Source organism: Cupressus sempervirens, chromosome 10 (assembly GCF_028749045.1).
Source record: "Cupressus sempervirens isolate cs-2001-9-10 chromosome 10, ASM2874904v1, whole genome shotgun sequence".
Lineage (NCBI taxonomy): Eukaryota > Viridiplantae > Streptophyta > Pinopsida > Cupressales > Cupressaceae > Cupressus > Cupressus sempervirens.
The window spans coordinates 784,511,284-784,529,731 of NC_143127.1; the positions used below are offsets into that span (position 1 = coordinate 784,511,284).

At 35.6% G+C, this 18,448-nt stretch overlaps 1 protein-coding gene across 1 annotated transcript in view; it reads left to right on the plus strand.

Moving 5' to 3' along the window:
- Positions 1 to 13,771, plus strand: part of LOC149536239 (disease resistance protein L6-like) — a 49,565-nt gene extending 35,794 nt beyond the window's left edge. The window contains exon 2 of the mRNA XM_089805480.1: positions 11,248 to 13,771. Coding sequence (XP_089661606.1) covers positions 11,248 to 13,504 — 2,257 coding nt within the window. The 3' untranslated portion in view covers positions 13,505 to 13,771. The remainder of the gene's footprint in view (positions 1 to 11,247) is intronic.
- Positions 13,772 to 18,448: the final 4,677 nt, after the last annotated feature.

Sequence of the window (18,448 nt, forward strand, 5' to 3'; positions counted from 1 at the left end):
TCTAATTTAACATCTAACATACTCAAAGAATACAGTTATTACTTCGTTTCCATAGGAAGATAGTTATATCATTCATATTCATATGAATAAGATTTACCATGAAAATCAGTTAGACAAAATTTCTTAACTAAAATTTCTAGAATAATGATCTCTGATGCACTTCAAAAAAACCAACAACTAGTATTATATATTTATCACAAACTACTATGCCTAGCCGGCTATGGATGAATACTAAATTAGAAAAGAAAGGAGATGGAACATTTTTAATTTATTCTTTGACCTATCATTATGTGGCGAGTTTATATCCATTGCTTTTGCTTTACACCTCTTCACCTATTTTGGCAATACTGCCAGTGAATTCCTCGGTGTTCAAATGTACATATTTTCAAATTCATCTCTGTGTGATATAACTAGTTATATTGAATTTCTGAGTTGAGATATTTAATTACACAACATTGACATGCTTTCATGATTAAATAACACCAATATTTGATAGACTCCAAATTCTAATTCCTTTAAACTCGGTCTGAAGCTAAAGAGACATTAATGTTACGGTTTCAATGTGTCAAGGCACAAGAATATAACTGGTGCAGTACATGAATATAAATACAAACATGTTTTCTTCTATATATATATATATATATATATATATATATATATGGCTTTTGAATACTATTTGCAACCCTACTGACTTAGCAAAAGAAGAAATACAAAAGGAATACTTGGTCCAACTGTATTCTTACTTGACACATCAGTTATATTGGAATGATCTGAATTAGGTGTACAGACTCCACCACTGGCTCTGATTTCCACAGACAAAAATGTGAAGGAGAAGTTCGGTGAACAATATTCTTAGGCAGAATGTACCTCAGCCGGGATGTATCTCGAATTTAGCTACTTAAAGAGTCACCGATGGCTAAGAGAAAGAATGAAAAAGATTCGATTGTGATACGATCATGACTATAAAAAGAAGAGCTTGGCTCTTCGGCTATCATCAGTTACAAGAAGCCATTCGAATGCCATACAAATCAAATTTATAAAAAGAAGGAAAATAAGAGGAAAAGAATAAGAAGGAAAAATAAATAAAAGGTTGGAAAAATAAAGTTGAACGATTATACAATACAAATCATCAAATATTAAATCGATTTTCATGCCAAGAATTAATCAGTTAAACGTAAGAAATTATAGTTCGAATATTATAATTCCAGACATTATTATATTTTGAACATTTTTATAATCACTTATTTAAATTTTTATTTAATTTTAATGTTGTTAAATCATTTTTATATTTAAAAGCACAAATTTAAATATTTACTATAATAATATGATAAAAGATAAATTAAAATCCTTTGGGATATGTTTTATATTTTAACTCAATTATTTTAATTAAATTAACTATTAAATAACTCCTGCGGGTCTTGCAGATGTATTTTGTTCCAAGTTGTTAGGTCCTCTACCCATCTGCTCAATAATGGTGATGCTCCTACCTAATTCTTTTTTGACGATGCTTCCACCCTTTTCGACTTGTTTCCTGTAAGGAATTTCTCCGTGATTAAATTTATATTATCATAATAAATTATTTAATCATAAATAATCGCAACGGTTAACCATCTTCTCAATTCCATGAATTCGTGATAAATGATCAACTAACATGATATCTCCACTTGAAATTATAACGACTAACTATCTTACCGTTTCGCCAGATTATAATAGATTAAACTACCAACTGACTTCATGTGAACCTCAACGGCTATATTTCAAATTAGGTCAAAAATTGGGATGTAACACTCTTCCTATTTCCTCTGCTGCTCCTCGCATCCCTACAAATGAACAATATGAGCATTTAGCAAACGTGTTTGAGGATTTTCCAGCTCTTACAAGTGGTCAAGTTTCCCAACTTGTTACATCTTTGACAGGGTTTGAGCTTTTCATGACAGAGTCTTCTCAGCATGTTCCAATGCCTTCAGCTGTGCAGATTGAATCTTGTTCTGTTACAACGGAAATACAATCATGATCAATGCCAATGGTCTCCACCATATTTGCTTCTACGGATGAAGGTTTTAGCCTGCTTGCATGGTTAAGCAAAATAAAAATGAAAAGGAGAAAAGTGGTTGTTCCTCCAGACAATCTCCCTGTTACAAACAAATCCAAATCTTTGAAATATAAGATTGTTTTCAGAATTTTGGTTGATTCAGATAAAACCAAATTTGTTGAAGTTGTTGAGCCTTTGGTGGATAAACCTGTTGAGGAACTTACTCGTTTTGATTACAAGTTTACTAAAGTTGAAATCGGAAAGAAATCACGTTTAAGTTGTTTGCAAGATGCTCAAGATGCATTGGCTAATGTATCAAAGAGCAATCATGAGCTATGAGAAAAGAAAAATCAACTGAAACATGAGGTCTCTCGTTTGAACGAGGTCATTTAGAGACAATCTTCTCAGAGTGTTGTTATTATGTCTCAAACATCTAAGGAGAAAAAGCTGATTGAAGCCACCAAGTTTTGGACTCAGGAAATCATTTTTGAAAGAGTTCGAGCCATCACAGAGACATTTGTAGTTCTTAGGTGCGTCAAAGAGATGAATGAAATGGAGCGAAACTTAATTTCTTCTTTGAATGAAGAAGCGGATAACTTGAAGGAAATCCTTGCTGATTGGGATGAAATGGTAAAATTCGATCTGGATGCCTTGGTCTCATGTGACATTCTTCTGTCATGTGAAATGTTCTTCAGATTTCAAGGGCTCATTGGTTACAAAAAGGAAACATTGAGGTAGCTGATCACGAAGTTGTAGGTGGCCTTTGGAGATTGTCAAGCAGTTGAAACAATTGTTACTTTTGATTTGGAACAAATGGGATGCTATGTTACTGATGAATTTGGTAATCTCATTTTAGTAGAGAGAGAGTAAATTCAGAATATACAATCAGGATCAATGCTGATGTAGATTTTGATGACTTTGGTTCACACATAATGAACAAGTTCGTCTTGTATAAATTCTTGACAAAACAGTTGTTAGCTACTATGACAACAAATTCCAAAGTTGTGTAATCAACATATGCAAATGCAGTAAGAGTAGAAGCCATATCAAAGACCATGGAAATTGCTGATCTTCCCACAGTGCATGACATGATCGTCAAATTCAAGGCATTGAGAAACGATCTTTAAGATTGTTGTTTTTGTTTTTATTTCATGTTAGTAGTTGTGAAGGATGCATTACATGAAAAAGTGTAATTACATGTAATGCGAGTTACATGTATGTAAAAGGATGTACTGCGAGTTGTATGTGCAATTGCATGTAACCCTTTATTTCCTCCTGTAGTTAGACTAGGGCAAAGTTGGTTGAGTTGCTCCCACTTTTTTCTAACCTTTTTCTCAACTCTTGTACCTGTATAAAGGAGTGCCCCCTTCTTGTAAAATCATCATTATCTATATGCAAGAGAGCTTTGGAGAAATTGTGCCAGTAGAACTTTGTTTGTGTAAGCACTATTTTGAGAGAGTGAATACAAAGGAGCATTTGAGACTTAACATTGATTAAGTAAGGTTGTTGATTAAGTAAGGTTGTTGCTTGCATGAGTTATAAGCTTTGTCTATAATTCATCTAAGTTATCTTATGTTATCTTGTTTTCTTGATAATTGTATCTCGTGAATTGAATAGAAAAGAGTCAAGAAGCAGTTGGAGCTAGAGCTTTGACTAGGAGCAATTGTGGAAGTGTATAGCTACAAGCTTTGTTTGTAGCTTATATTTTCATTTTTTATTCGCAATATAGTTAAGTTATTTTTACTTTTAGGAGTCTTTGTGCCCTAATTGTAAAGCTTTTCCATATGGAAGACCAGACTTAGAGCCAAATTGGTACATTTTCAGCTAGCGTTTGAGTTAGTGAAGGTTTATCAGTATCACTGTTTTCAGCTTTTGATAGAAGTTGTTACATCCCAATTTTTGACCTAGCTTGAAATATAGCCATTGAGGTTCGCATGAAGTCAGTTGGCAGTTTAATTTGATATAATTTGGCGAAATGGTAAGATGGTCGTTATGATTTCAAGTGAAGATGACATGTTAGTTGATTGTTAATCACGAATTCATGGAATTAAGATGAAAGGTTAACTGTTATAATTATTTATGATTAAATAATTTATAATTTAATTACGGAGAAATTCCTTGCAGGAAGCATGTTGAAGGGGTGGAAGCATTGTCAGAAAAGAATTAGGCAGCACATCATCATCACTGGACATATAGGTAGAGGACCTAGCGATTTGAAACATGATACATTTGTGGAATTGCATAAGTAATTTAAATAAATAATTTAATTAAAATAATTGAGTTAAAATATAAAACGTATCTTAAAAGATTTTAATTTATCTTTTGTTATATTGTTTTTAATAATTATTTATAAACGTACATTTAAATATAAAATGATTTAGCACCATTATAATTTAATAATTAATTAAGTGATGTTGCTTGTTCATATTAGATTTTAATAATTATAATAACTTTTAAAACCTTTCATCTTCTTTCTTTCTTTCTTTCTTTTCCTCCTCCATTCTTTTAATTCTTTAAATTGATTTGAGAGTCTTTTGAATGGCTTCTTGTAACTGATGGTAGTCGAAGAGCCAAGTATCTCTTTTTAATGGTCTCTTTGATTGTATGTTGATATAACCCTTACCTTTGTGCAACCGGTAACTTCTCCTTCTCATCTGTCTATACGTTATTGTTTATGCGTTTAAAGTGAGGAGAGTAATTTTGAGTTTTGGGTATCGGCTCCAAGGTTCATCGACTGTTTTTCTTCAATTCCATGGTAACAAGTAACCACGAGACCTCAACTAGAAAGGTTAGACTAAAGTCACGATCAATCTGGTATAGGCCACTGCGGAAGTTGGAACAGAATGTTAAGGTCACATAAAAAAAAAAACGCAGACCTTGTTTCTTTCCTTTAATTCCTTCATATTGCTTTGTCTGACGACTTTGATTCAAGCGAAGCTCTGTCCAAGATTCGTTGGTGAAGTCACGTAAGACATCTGCCATTAACCAAGTATGTCTTATGCTCCTTATTTGCTAAGTTAAATACGTCTCAATCTAAATATAGCTCATACACCATCGGTTCTTTGTTACTACCTTTCTTAGTATAACGTCAGTAGTGTGTTGTTAGAGATACCGAACCCATAACATGATATATGTAGTTTCATCTGAATACATGGGATAGTAAATAGACTCATTCTGTAGCTTGATGTAATCCATGACATGAAAAATTATGTAAAAATTAACCATCTCAGTTTAGAACCAAGTACATCCTGTTATATATTTGCAATGGAGATCTTGAAAATCAGAACACCAATTCATCAACAATGATGCATGTTAAGGTGAAGAGATGTAAAGAAAATCCAACAAACGGGAACTAATATAATCACAGACTAATTCATGATGGACGGTAATAGATTTCTAGTTCTTAGAAATTGTTCTTATGTCATAGATGATTCTTTATTCATAAGAGTGTATGAATCGTGCATATAAGAGATAGAAATGCAATGAAAGCTATGAGCAATTAAATTAGCTTAGAAAATGTAATACATTCATACCATACAAAGATGAAAATATTATCATGAATCCAAACACCATGGAAACTCACCAGTCAATATGGTGAAGAGGTGGAGTTAATTAATTAGACATTCGATTTTGAGATCTTTAAAGAACATAATTATGTGATCATAGTTTGTGAAATGCTGGATGCATGTATAATTGATAGAACTGGTTATTCTGAGAATTTCTAGCACCTAGGACTCACCCAGCTGTGTAGCCAAGAAAAAGGGTGGTGAGGTGAAAGAGAGGAATCTGTAATAATATGAAATAGTATCAGATATGACATAACAACATTTATCATTTTTAATATGAATCAATTAATAGCTCATGCATATTCTTGTTAATGTGATCTCTTGCTGCCAAGTCGTATAGTGAAGTTAAATACTAGGATGTCCAGTGAATGGCAAGATGTCCCTTGTCTATTCCTGGTAGGGAGGGCCTTTCTTGTTAGAGATTGTGTGGGGATAAGATTTGGTCCGAGGTTGGGTGGTTAAGCCCCTGACAATGTTTCACCTCCCCCCAAGATGTCAGTAATGAGATAGACAAATATAAGCTATGCAATCAATTGTTTATCGGAAATAGTTATTATCACTTTTATTTATGAGGAGGTAAGATTGAATTGAGTTAATTTCATTGTTACCATTATTATACACCTAGATAGATTCGTGAATTGTTTTCATTTATATGAATATCGAATATGAGTATTTATCTAATCTTGAGAAATTGTCACAGTTAAGCAATTCGGATGGAATGGAATCTAAAGCCATAATTGATTGAGAGATGACTGAAACCCTAAATGATACAGTGGTATCGAAAGCCCTAACTGAATCTGTAGTATCGGAAGCCCTAGTTGAATCCGTGGTATTGGAAGCCCTAAGTGAGATAGTAGTATCATAAGCCCTAAATGAACTGAAGGTAAACAATGCCCTAATTGATACAGTGGTATGTGATGCCCTAATTTTACATAATGGTATTTAATGATAATCGTCATTTGATATTGGTTAAACAATATTAGATAGAAGTCTTTTTGTGGTATTGTTATAGAGGTATTTGTGGACTAACTCGGGTGGTTGCAGAAGCATCCCTAGTTGATTTCAATCTCAGTTTTTTGAGGTATGTAGTTTTTCAATTTTTGTAATAATTTCATTTGATGGTACTTTAAGTTTTTATGTTAAGAAATTTTGTCTAATTGTTTTTAACATGAAAATATTATTTACATGAACATGAATGATATAATTGTCTTTCTATGAAATTAAGTAATAATTGTATTCTTTGAGTATGTTAGATGTTAATTTAGACCTGGGAAAACGAGATGTTACATAAAACGGGATGTTACAGAAGTGTAGTTAGAGATTCACCCTGCCCATTACTTGCTCTACAAGTAAGTGGATTCTTTCTTGAAAGATAAGAAGAAAAGATAATGGTAACACCCATTTTATAAAATCTCTCGACTTCTTGCTTATGTTGAGCTGATCCAAGGAATGGTGAGAAGTGGGAGCCTTCCCTTTAAGGTAGGAGAGACTCTCTCTCACATGCTGTGACTGGTTATCCTATTTTGCGACTGGATTTTTACCCAAAACTGTCGGGTGCAAAAAATCCACCCAACATGTCCTATTCTTATCACTTGTATTATTTGTAAAGGCTTAATAGTGTTGAATTTTGAATATTTTAATTTTATTACCATGAGTAACTCTAATATAGCAAGTAAGAGTTATGGATGGTATTCTTGACCAAATCTCTTGTACTACTTACCAGTCCATCTTTAGAATGCTCTACATTGACATAGGCTTGTAAACCTACAAATCTGATTCAATTACTTATATTAAAATAGTAGATAACAGAATGCCCAACTGCCATTCAATGGAGTATAGGGGAAAATGTGAATCAAGGAAAGTAAATCTAAGTTCATGACATAGCCTTGAACACTCAAGACAAAAGTCAAGGAAGTTGATCCTTTCAATCCAGATTCTAAGGTAACTAGGTCAAGGAAGACTAGTGCTAACAAAGTGATAAAGGAGCACTAATTCAAGCCAAGATCTAGTGGTGATAGAATTAGAGAAGGGATGCAAAAGTCCTTGAAACCCATAGATGTAGCAAGAGCTATGAATTTAAGATGTTAGATGTAAGAAATAGATGTGCTAAAGTAATGGAGGTAATTAGAAGACTCACCTTAGGAATGAGGAATTTTGAAGCTTATTTTCTAATGGTTGCGCAACTCCAATCAACGAACGATCCTAGCCCTCAACTTGAAATTGCGAGATCTCCAAAACTTAGAAATCATTTGTCTATTTGGCAGAGTCAACTTTTTTCAGTAGGGACGACTTTTCCCTAAGTAGGGACAAACTATGAAAGGGGTATGTGGATCTGCAACTTATTCGCCTTTCCAAGATTTGCAACCTGCAAGAAAAATGGTTTTTGTTTTTTGATGGGAGGTTTGCCTTGGTCAAACCCTAGTTGAGGAATTAACCTTGAATTGAAATAATTGAAATGTTGGAATGTAAAGTAAATGCATGAATTCACCTTACAATAGTAGGATCTCTCAAATCGAATGCTATGAGCTCACTTCACCAATTGAATTGGATTGAGAGGAATGATGAACGGATGTAGAAGACACAACAAAGGACCTTGATTGAATTGAGGGAGATCTTGGATGCTAGATAAAACTCCTTCAATGGTTGGAATGCTTAAATCCTTGATCTTTAATGGAGGAATTGCTTGAATGCTTGAGTGCTAGTGCACATGAATGCTTGATAATAATATGAGATGAGATCGCTTGAGCATGTGAATGATGGATGAAAAAATGGAGCAAATGGATGGGCCTATGAAGGAGTTGGAATTAACTTTCTCCCGTAGGTCAACTGGACATGAAAATCAGCACCTTGGATCAATCTGGACATGGGACCTGAAGAGTGGACCTAATTTAGGACCCAAGAAGGGACATATTGCATCCTTGATTGGCCTATCAGGGATGCATTGCATCCTTGATCGGGAAGGGATGTACTATGTCCTTGGCAACTAAGGCCCAAAATCTTTGAGATTCCCTTGGGGTCCCGAAATGAGTCCCGGATCACAGAAATCAGGTGCAGAATTCGAGATATAGATGTTACAGTGCGAAAAATAGATTCGGAGTGATTGGATGAAGGAAAGCGAGGATCTAGTAGGAGCTTTGAAGAGGATCTACTAGGTCCTACCCTAGTTCCACCTATAAGAGAAATGAGAACAAAAGGGAAGAAAGGAAGAGAGATGCAAATGAATAATTATCTTGCATTAAATAGGTACTAAACCATCATTAAATTGAAGTGCTTCCAATTTAAGACAGTACAAGTGGTCAGCAAGTTATCATGTTGCTTTTTTTTCTCCTATTTTTCTGTACGACTAAGATTCATGTAATTATAGAGAAGTCAAAAGCCAGTCCAACAAAATGTTGTCTACATCTAAGCTCCACAATAAGGGGAAGTACTTTCCATGTTCTGCTAGGAGAATTACCAAGATCATATAGAGACTTGCACATTCAGTCATCATATTTTCATTGAGAACTCCCAAAACTTTTAACGAAGGTTATACGTATGAGAAGTAGGCATTGATTGAAGCATGTACAAGCCATTCAACACAGAGTTCATTATTAGAAGTGTATGCCAGTTCTAAGATTGCAGGGGAGGATTCACATGGATTATTGATAAAATTTTGATAGTATTCCCATCCTTCACAAATAGTCCTATGCTCACCATGATATCAGTGAGAAGTTTCAATAGAATCAACATCTGTAACTCTTGTGGCAGCCAACTTGTTAGTCTTTATTCGTTTAGATGGACTTTCTTTAATTATAGGGTGCTTCTTCAACTCTAACTCTATTGCCAGTCTCAATAAGGACATAATCCAAAAATGTCTTACTAGCAGTTAAAATTGACTTAAACCACCTCTGTAGACATTTAGTTGACATTAGAATCAACCATTGCAAGAAAACCTAATTTGAACATTTTCATGACCCTTGATAGGAACATAACCATGAAAGTATTCCATTTTAGGATAGAAAAGGATATGGTAGTTGCTAGCATTAAGTATGGTTTTGGCATTAGATTGAATTAATAACACATGGGAGATGCTTTGCAGTTTGGTGTCACACTTTATAATTGCTGCCCATATCCCCAAAGAAAATGTATGCTAGTTATGTTTGTTTTACAGTTGCTTGCTAGAAATCACTTCCATCTATGAAAATAAAAGATACACAATGATTAACCTTAGGCCAAGAGTCAATTGTTGGCATTTAAATTCCTTAAGAAAGTAAAGTTTCCCATAGGAATTGAATCCTAATATTGCACATGAAATTATGTTGGGAGTATACATCTTTTCTGCTTACTCATGATAGATTTGTTAATGGTCAGAGACTCAAAAGAACTCTCATTGACCTGTCAGAATCATCAACTAAGACATCAAATTTAACGAAGAACTATTATTTTTCAGAAATTGTGTTTCCTATACACAACATTCGTTATTTCCCTGTTCTTGCTAGTACATGTTAGAGCTCAAGATATCCACAACTAGCATGTTGTAATATACTTAAGATATTGATAATATTAGTAGATATAGGTGAAAAAGCCCAGAATAATAAGATGAGACTACCCATCAAAACAAAAAAGAGTTAAATACCAGAGAGAGAGGCCTAAACTCCTCCATAAATTGATGAAACAATATATGCTGCGCTTCTCTCCTTTGATTAGATGTAACTGCAAATTACAGATCTACCAAAGTGGCAGTGAATGCTAAGAGCCTAGCTTTCAAAGATGACATCACTGCACTATAGTAGACACAAAGCTCCATGCTTAATATACAAATCCAGAAAAATTCACGATAGATGCCATGTTTCAGTAATACTTAATCCCTCCTATTGCTGTGCCATAAAATTGTAACAGTAATTGGCGAAGTAGTCACTTGGATTGCCAAACCAAAGATACACAAAATGGGTAACTAGGTTATGTGCAGCAGCACTTGCCAATAAGCTAACTGCCATATTTCATGGTCGCAATACCGAGCTCCTGGAGACCATTAATATATCTCCAGTGGTGAGGATTCCACAAGGCTGTGGAATGATGGAGAGTGTGGCAGTACTGAAGGATGCATGCCAAAAATGACAGGTTGAGGAATGGACGAAAAAGCATAGATTGTCCCATTTTCAAAAGGTATAAAGTGGATACTAATTGGAGTGTAGTCCATACCAGTAAATTTCTAACATGGCAGGATATTATAAATCTTTGATGCTTAAATTTGATTTATTAATTTTTAGTTTTGTCACTAAATATATACGTACAATTAGGAATAATAAGTGGAGTAGTTGTGCAACATTATTGATGGCCATGAAGTACCATCATTCGGACATCTGTGCATAGGGATCATTCAATATTTGAATATTTGTGCATGCAAGATTCGTACCATCACACAATCTTAGCAACTAATTTTTAAAAATCCTTTGTATCCATTAAGAATTTAAGATGGCCAGCTACTATAGAGGTCTAAATTGCTGGGTTGTTTTATTGACCTGAATAATTCTTGAATGCCAATTATTTAGAATGTTTTTATGTTTTAGTTTCAGACTTGTAGAGCTTTCTATTGACTTACTCCATTGATTTGTGATTTTTAACTTGCATCTCTTTCTGATTGGTTATTACTTAATCATCCATGTGCAGCTATGAAGCAAAGCTAGTGAAGAGGGTTGTGAATGATGTGATTAAGACATTGGACAGAGTGCCTTTAGAAGTTGCCAAGCACCCTGTGGGAATGGAAAGTCTGACCCAGGATCTCATTCACAAATTCATGCTAAATTCAGAGAAAGGTATAGTTATATCTGGAATATTGGGTATTGGTGGTATTGGCAAGACCACACTTGCCAAGGTTTTGTACAACCTTGTTTATGCTCAATTTGATGCTGCTTCCTTTGTGTTTAACGTCCGTGCCACTGCGGCAGAGCCCATGGGCATTACAAATATGCAGAAGCAAATCCTTGATGATTTAATCAACTATGATGGAAAAGTGGGAAGTATTGAGAAGGGGAAATCTTTGCTCAGGAATCGTTTGGGAGGAGAACGCGTGCTTCTGATTTTAGATGATGTGGATTCTAACAAGCAATCAAATGCTTTGGTTGGGGACTGGCTGGCCCCTGGTAGCAGAGTTATTATTACTTCTAGAGACAAACACATTCTCAATCTTGCAGGGGTCTCATCAAAATCCATCCACGAGATGAGTGGATTGCAGATAAATGAAGGTCTCAAGTTATTTAGTTGGCATGCTTTTCTGAAAGAATCTCCAAGGCCTGATTATGAAAATCTGTCCAAAGAAATAGTTGAAGCTTGCAAGGGGCATCCTCTTTCACTGGAAGTGATCGGATCCTTACTGTATGATAAGCAAGATGAGCCAGATTGCTGGAGGGAAGCTGTTCACAATATTGCTCTCCACCAAGACATTCATGAAAGGCTCAAAATCAGTTACAATGCTCTTACTGAAGAGGAAAAAGAAATATTTTTGGACATCGCTTGCTTCTTCCTTGGAGAACATAAAACATATCCCATTGTTTTCTGGAATTCTTTGTACAAGAAGGTAAACATTGCTATATCTAATCTTTCCATGAAGTTACTGATAAAGATTGACGACAAAGGTGTGTTTAATATGCATGACCATTTGCGAGATATGGGGCGAACCATCACTGAAAAAGAAAAGGAGGGTAGCCGCATATGGAAGGCAGCTCAGTTAAGCACCATATCCAATAGCATCAATTTATCTCACCTTCAGATCAACGGCGGTGATTCACAAAGGCTTGAAACTTTGTGCCAACCCGGTCTTCTCTTTCTTTGCTTGCAGAATCTTCTTGTGGAAGGCATCACAGAAGACACACTAGCCATGCTTCCTCCAAGTTTGATATGGTTAAGGTTGGAAAAGTGTAATTTTGAAATACAGAAGCCACTTCACTTCAGAGTTAGTAACAATTGGCAATTGAGGATCATGCAAGTAAATGATGATACTTCCAATTTCTTCCAATCTTCACTTTCAAATATCATTGGCAACCTGTCACAGCTGCAACATTTAGACTTGAAAGGGTGCACAAAATTAAGTATTCTCCCCGATACCATTGGCAACCTGTCGAAGATGCAGAAATTAGAGTTGAGAGGGTGTAGACAATTAATTAACCTCCCTGATACCATTGGCAACCTGTCAAATCTGCAGGAGTTAGAGTTGAGAGGGTGTACACAATTAAATAGCCTCCCTGTTACCATTGGCAACTTGTCACAACTAAAGCGTTTAGATTTGGGAGGGTGTACAAATTTAAATAATCTTCTTAATAGCATTGCCAACTTATCACAGCTGCAACATTTAGATTTGAGAGGGTGTACAGAATTAAGTTCTCTCACTGACAGCATTGTTAACCTTTTACAACTGCAAAGTTTAAATTTAGGAGGGTGTAAAGTATTATACTACCTCCCTGATACCATTGGCAATCTATCGAAGCTGCAAAATTTAGATTTTGGAGGGTGTAAAGTATTAATTAACCTCCCTAATACCATTGGTAACTTGTCTCAGCTACAATGTTTACATTTAGGATGGTGTGTTAAATTAAATAACCTCCCTGATACCATTGGGAACCTCTCCATGCTACAGACTTTAAATTTGAGAAAGTGCAAAATGTTAAATTCTCTCCCCAGTGCCATTGGCAACCTGTCTCAGTTGCAAAATTTGAACTTGAGAGAGTGTATTTTATTAAATAAACTCCCTGATACCATTGGCAATCTGTCACAGCTGAAGCATTTGAACTTGAGAGGGTGTATAAAATTAAAAAACCTCCCCAATACCATTGACAGCTTGTCACACCTGCAGCAGTTAAATTTGAAAGGTACAAAATTAAAATTAAAGAACCTCCCTTATAGAATTGTCAACGGCATTGCCATCAAGTGATATGGATTGGAGAAGGATTTCAAAAATCAATGCCTCTGAATGGAGGGGACTACAGATAATGGCAGTGTGTTTCTCTTCTTCCTCGGGCTTCTTTATGGATCTTTGGATGTGAGGCAGGGATTGAAGATGAGGTACATGATATACGGATTGCTGTAGCCTTTTGAAGGTTACCTGAATTTTTGAAATATGGAAAAGAGAGTAAATGTTCATTATTCGAAATTATATTTCATTGTAAGAGTCAATCTATGCAATTAATTTTTCAGTGCACACTTGATTTTTCAGTGCTTACTTAAGGGAGAGAAAAATATTCTAACCTTTTCTTTTTTGTATATTATACATAACTTTTTTGATATTGAAAATAAACTAAGGGAAAATTATCTATTGTAATTAAGTGGATAGGTTTTATGTGGGAGCAAAAATTGTGAAAATTTGCTTCACAACTTAAAATTTCGCTCGGCAAACAAAGGGAGCAGGGTTACAGTTTTGCTTGGCAATAGAAGGTGTCAAGTGACAAGTAGTGGGTGCCAAGCCAAGTGAGCTTGACAGAAAAAGGAGGCTTGACACAATGGATGTCGAGTGATCTCGATAGAAAAAGGGGGGCTCGACACAGTGGATGCCGAGTGAGCTCAACAACAAGAGGAGAGCTTGGTCCCTGAAAGGAACACTGAGGAGGTCGAATGAGCACAAGATGAGCTCGGTTAACACGTGAACCGAGCGAGTTAACAATAGACTTTATGTTTGAACTTTTCCACCATTAAAGCACATAGGAAATAATAGAGACTTGCATAAAAACTAAATCCAATATGAAACCAATAAAGATGAAGACAACAACAACCCAAACTTAATATACCTTCTTGCTTGCTTGCATTCAACTGAGTTCAAATTATTACAAAATCTAGGAGCATTTGGCTTCAACCAGAAAAGTACAAAGTACTTCAACTAATAAAACTAGTCTTAAGCTTATAGCACTAAGAGTTGCATACAATAACGCTTGGAGCAATCACTGCTTCATAGGACAAACCAAAATGAACTTACAGAATGACAGAGAGATTCAAGACGTGCTGCTGTATGCACTGAAACTGAACCTTCCTTTTGTCCTTTGAACTCTGCTTTGAATATTCTTTTCACCTCTGCTCTGATCTACTGATCTTATTCTTGTTTGCTCTCTTTCTTCTTCTCCTATTTTTTCGAATGAATGAGCTTCATTTCTTGTCTTTTTTTCAAAAATGTTTTCCCTCTCATTTTAGATTTCAAACTCACTTACCCACATTTAAGTTTTTGTTCGCTGCACCTGCAAACTGTCAAAGTGGTAGGTGGATGCAGGGCTCTAGGGACAACCACTAAAGTTTCAATATTTCAACACTCCCCCTTTGTCCCGAGTCAAACAAGCAAGGATCAATCCTAATCCAAATCAACTATGCCAAGACTTCTTCTTAGGTGCACATAAGTTGCTGTGCCCAAAGACTTAGTAAATATGTCTGCTAGTTGCTGCTTAGACTTACAAAATTCTATCTTTGTATCTCCATTCTCCACCAATTCTGATGAAGTGATATTTGATTTCTATGTGCTTGCTTTTCCCATGGAATATTGGATTCTTAGATAGTGCACTTGAGAAAATGTTGTCACAAGAGATTGTGGTTCCATCCTCTTGCCTTTCATTCAAATCTGCCAAGATTCTCCTTAATGAAATAGCTTGACATGTTGCTGCATTCATTGCTATGTATTCAGCCTTTGCTGTAGATTGAACAATAATAGGTTGCTTCTTGGATGCCCATGAAATTGCACCTGATCCCATATGAAACATGTATTCAAAAGTGCTCTTCTTATCATCTAGGCTTCCAGTCCAATCACTATTAGTGTAGCCAACCAAATTGACATCATTATTTGCAATATACAAAATCTCAAATTGCTTGGTACCATTGACATACCTTAGGATCCTCTTTTCCGCTTGCCAATGGGAATCCTTTGGTGTTTTTATAAATATGAAAATCAAACTTATTGCATGCATCATGTCAGGCCGAGTTGTTGTCAAATATATCAAGCTTCCAACCATACTCTTGTATAATGTTGGATTCACACTTGTTGCAATCTTCCTTGTTCAACTTCAGACCTATTGTTGTTGGTGTTGGGTCTACCTTACTATTTTGCATTTTGAATCTCTCCAAGATTTGATTTGTATACTTTCTTGAGAGATAAAGATGTCATCATGCTTTTGTTTTACTTTTATGCTTAGAAAGTACTTCAAAAGACTTAGGTTTGTTATCTCAAATTCATTCTTCATGGCCTCTTTGAACTCACTAATTAGAAAATTATCATTTCTAGTGAAGATTAAGTCATCTACATACAAGATAATAGTCAAAACCTTACCATTTGCTACCTTGATGCAAGGAGTGGATTCACCATCACTTTTGCTAAAGCCATTGCTCATCAAGTATGAGTCAATTCTGTTGGACCATGCCTTTGGAGCTTGCTTGAGCCCATATAGAGCTTTCTTCAATCTATACATCTTGTTTTCTTCACCCGAGATTTCATAATCAAGTGGCTGCTCCACATAAATCTCTTTTTTCAATACACTATTTAAGAAGGCATACTTCACATCCATTTGATATACCTTCCAATTGTGATGGGCTGCAATTACTATGACAACACACACGGTTTTCATTCTTACAACCAGAGCTATGACAACACAGACGGTTTTCGTTTTTACAACTAGGGCATATGTCTCATCATAATCTCTGTCATACTGCTGCTTGTACCCCTTGACCACTAAATGTGCCTTATGCCTATCTTTTTTTCCTTTAGCATTGAACTTGGTCTTATAAACCCATTTCACTTCAATTACTTGTTTCTTGGGAGGCAAAGTAGTTAACTCAACTCCCATGTCTCATTTCTTTCAATAGCATTTATTTCCTCATCCATAACATTACACCATTTCTCCTCCTTTATAATTTCTTCAAAATAGATTGGATCACTATGAGAAAATAATGCAAAATTTACACACTCACCAAACTCTTCATCATACCTTTCCTCTTGGTATATCTCCCTTCGACTGTTAGTCTTTCTTGGCAATAGGGAGGCGAGAGTGAGATCTGAATTTTCAGTATTGTTGTTGCTACTATTTTGCATACTAGCTCGGGGCTGTCTTGAATTGCTAGGAGCTAAAACTCGATATGTTTGAGGCTACTTTCCCTTTTTCCTTTGTTTGCAATTATCTAAGTTTGCAGCTCCATCATCTTGCCGATCACCAATATTTTCTTCTTCTTCAATGGTCGATATTTTACTTGAAGTGCTTGAAGATTCATCTACCGAGCCATCCCATGATTGATTTTCAAGAAACTCCACATTTCTTGAAATGATCTTCTTGGTGATTGGATCATACAATCTATAAGCCTTTGATTTTGAGCTGTAGCCTATGAAGATACACTTCACACCTTTGTCATCCAGCTTTTGCTTTGTTCCTTTGGCACATGTGCATATGCTACACATTTGAACACTCTGTGCTCAACTGTCCATCTACTCCTTGACCATGCCTCAAGAGGAACCTTGTCACAAACTGACTTTGTACGACACCTGTTTATCAAATATATCGTTGTTGCTACAACCTCTCCCCAATATTTAGTTGGGAGTCCCTTTGCTTTCATCATGCTTCTTGCCATCTCAACAATAGTCCTATTTTTCCTCTTAGTCACTCCATTTTGATGCGGAGTATAATTGGCTGTAAGCTCCTTCTTAATGTCATTCTTCTTGCAAAAATTTACAAACATATTGTAGGTATACTCCCTTTCTCTATTCAACCTAAGGACTTTTACATAGTGTCCACATTCTTTTTTAGCCATGGTTTTAAATTCAACAAATTATCAAATGCTTTAGATTGTTCTTTAAGTTATACACCCATGTCCTATGATTGAAATCATCTATGAATGTCATAAAATAAGTACTCCCCCCATTCGAAGTGGTTTCCATAGGGCCAACTAAATTAGAATGCACCAATTCTAATGGTGTCCTTGCCCTTCTAGAATTACCATAATTAAAGGGAAGCCTATGTTACCCAAAATACAAACCTCACACTTGTCATATGAGTCTACAATACTTGACAAACCATCTACCATTCTTTTCTTGAACAACAAATTTAAACCAACAAAGCCAAGATGTCCATACTTGAGATGCCATAGCTTGGAGGGGTCTTCAATTATGCTCCTAAGAGCTGATTGCTGATGTACTATTGTACATTCATGCTTGGAAGGTGCAACATCGACTTGAGAAGAGAAGCATGTCTCTATCCTCAAAGGGAACATTGGATTATTTGTCTTTTGGACTGCTGCAAGTATTCTCTTACTCCCATCCTTTTCATGAATGACACACTTGTCATTTTCCATTAGCACCTTATAACCATTTTGAATGAGGTGTCCAACACTCATCAAATTGTGCTTCATACCCGGGGCAAAATATACATTTTGTATGTCCTTCTCACCTTGCTTGGTGTGGACCATGATATATCTTTTGCCCACTATGAGAATGGTTTTATTATTTCTCATCTTAATTTCAGACTTGAAATTTCTATCAATGAAATAGAATAAATTGTCATTACCACTCATGTGATTGCTACAATTGCTGTCTAAGTACCATACCTCAGGGTTTCCTTGTTCACCAATGTTACACATGGTGAAGGCTGTTGGATTGTTGGCATTTCCCATATTCACATCAGCCACATTTGCATTCTATCTTGACTGATCACCCTACTTCTTCCAACATTCACTTGCATAATGCCCAAACTTATGACAATAGTAGCATTCTACATTGCTCTTATTGAAGTTGTAATTGTTCTTACCTCCTTTGGAGTTGTTTTCAGAGGTGCTTGCTCCCACTTGGTTTCTTGCTCATCCCAAGCTTTTTGCATTAGCATTCCTTTGACCATTCCTTCCACGACCTCTACTTCTTGAGCCT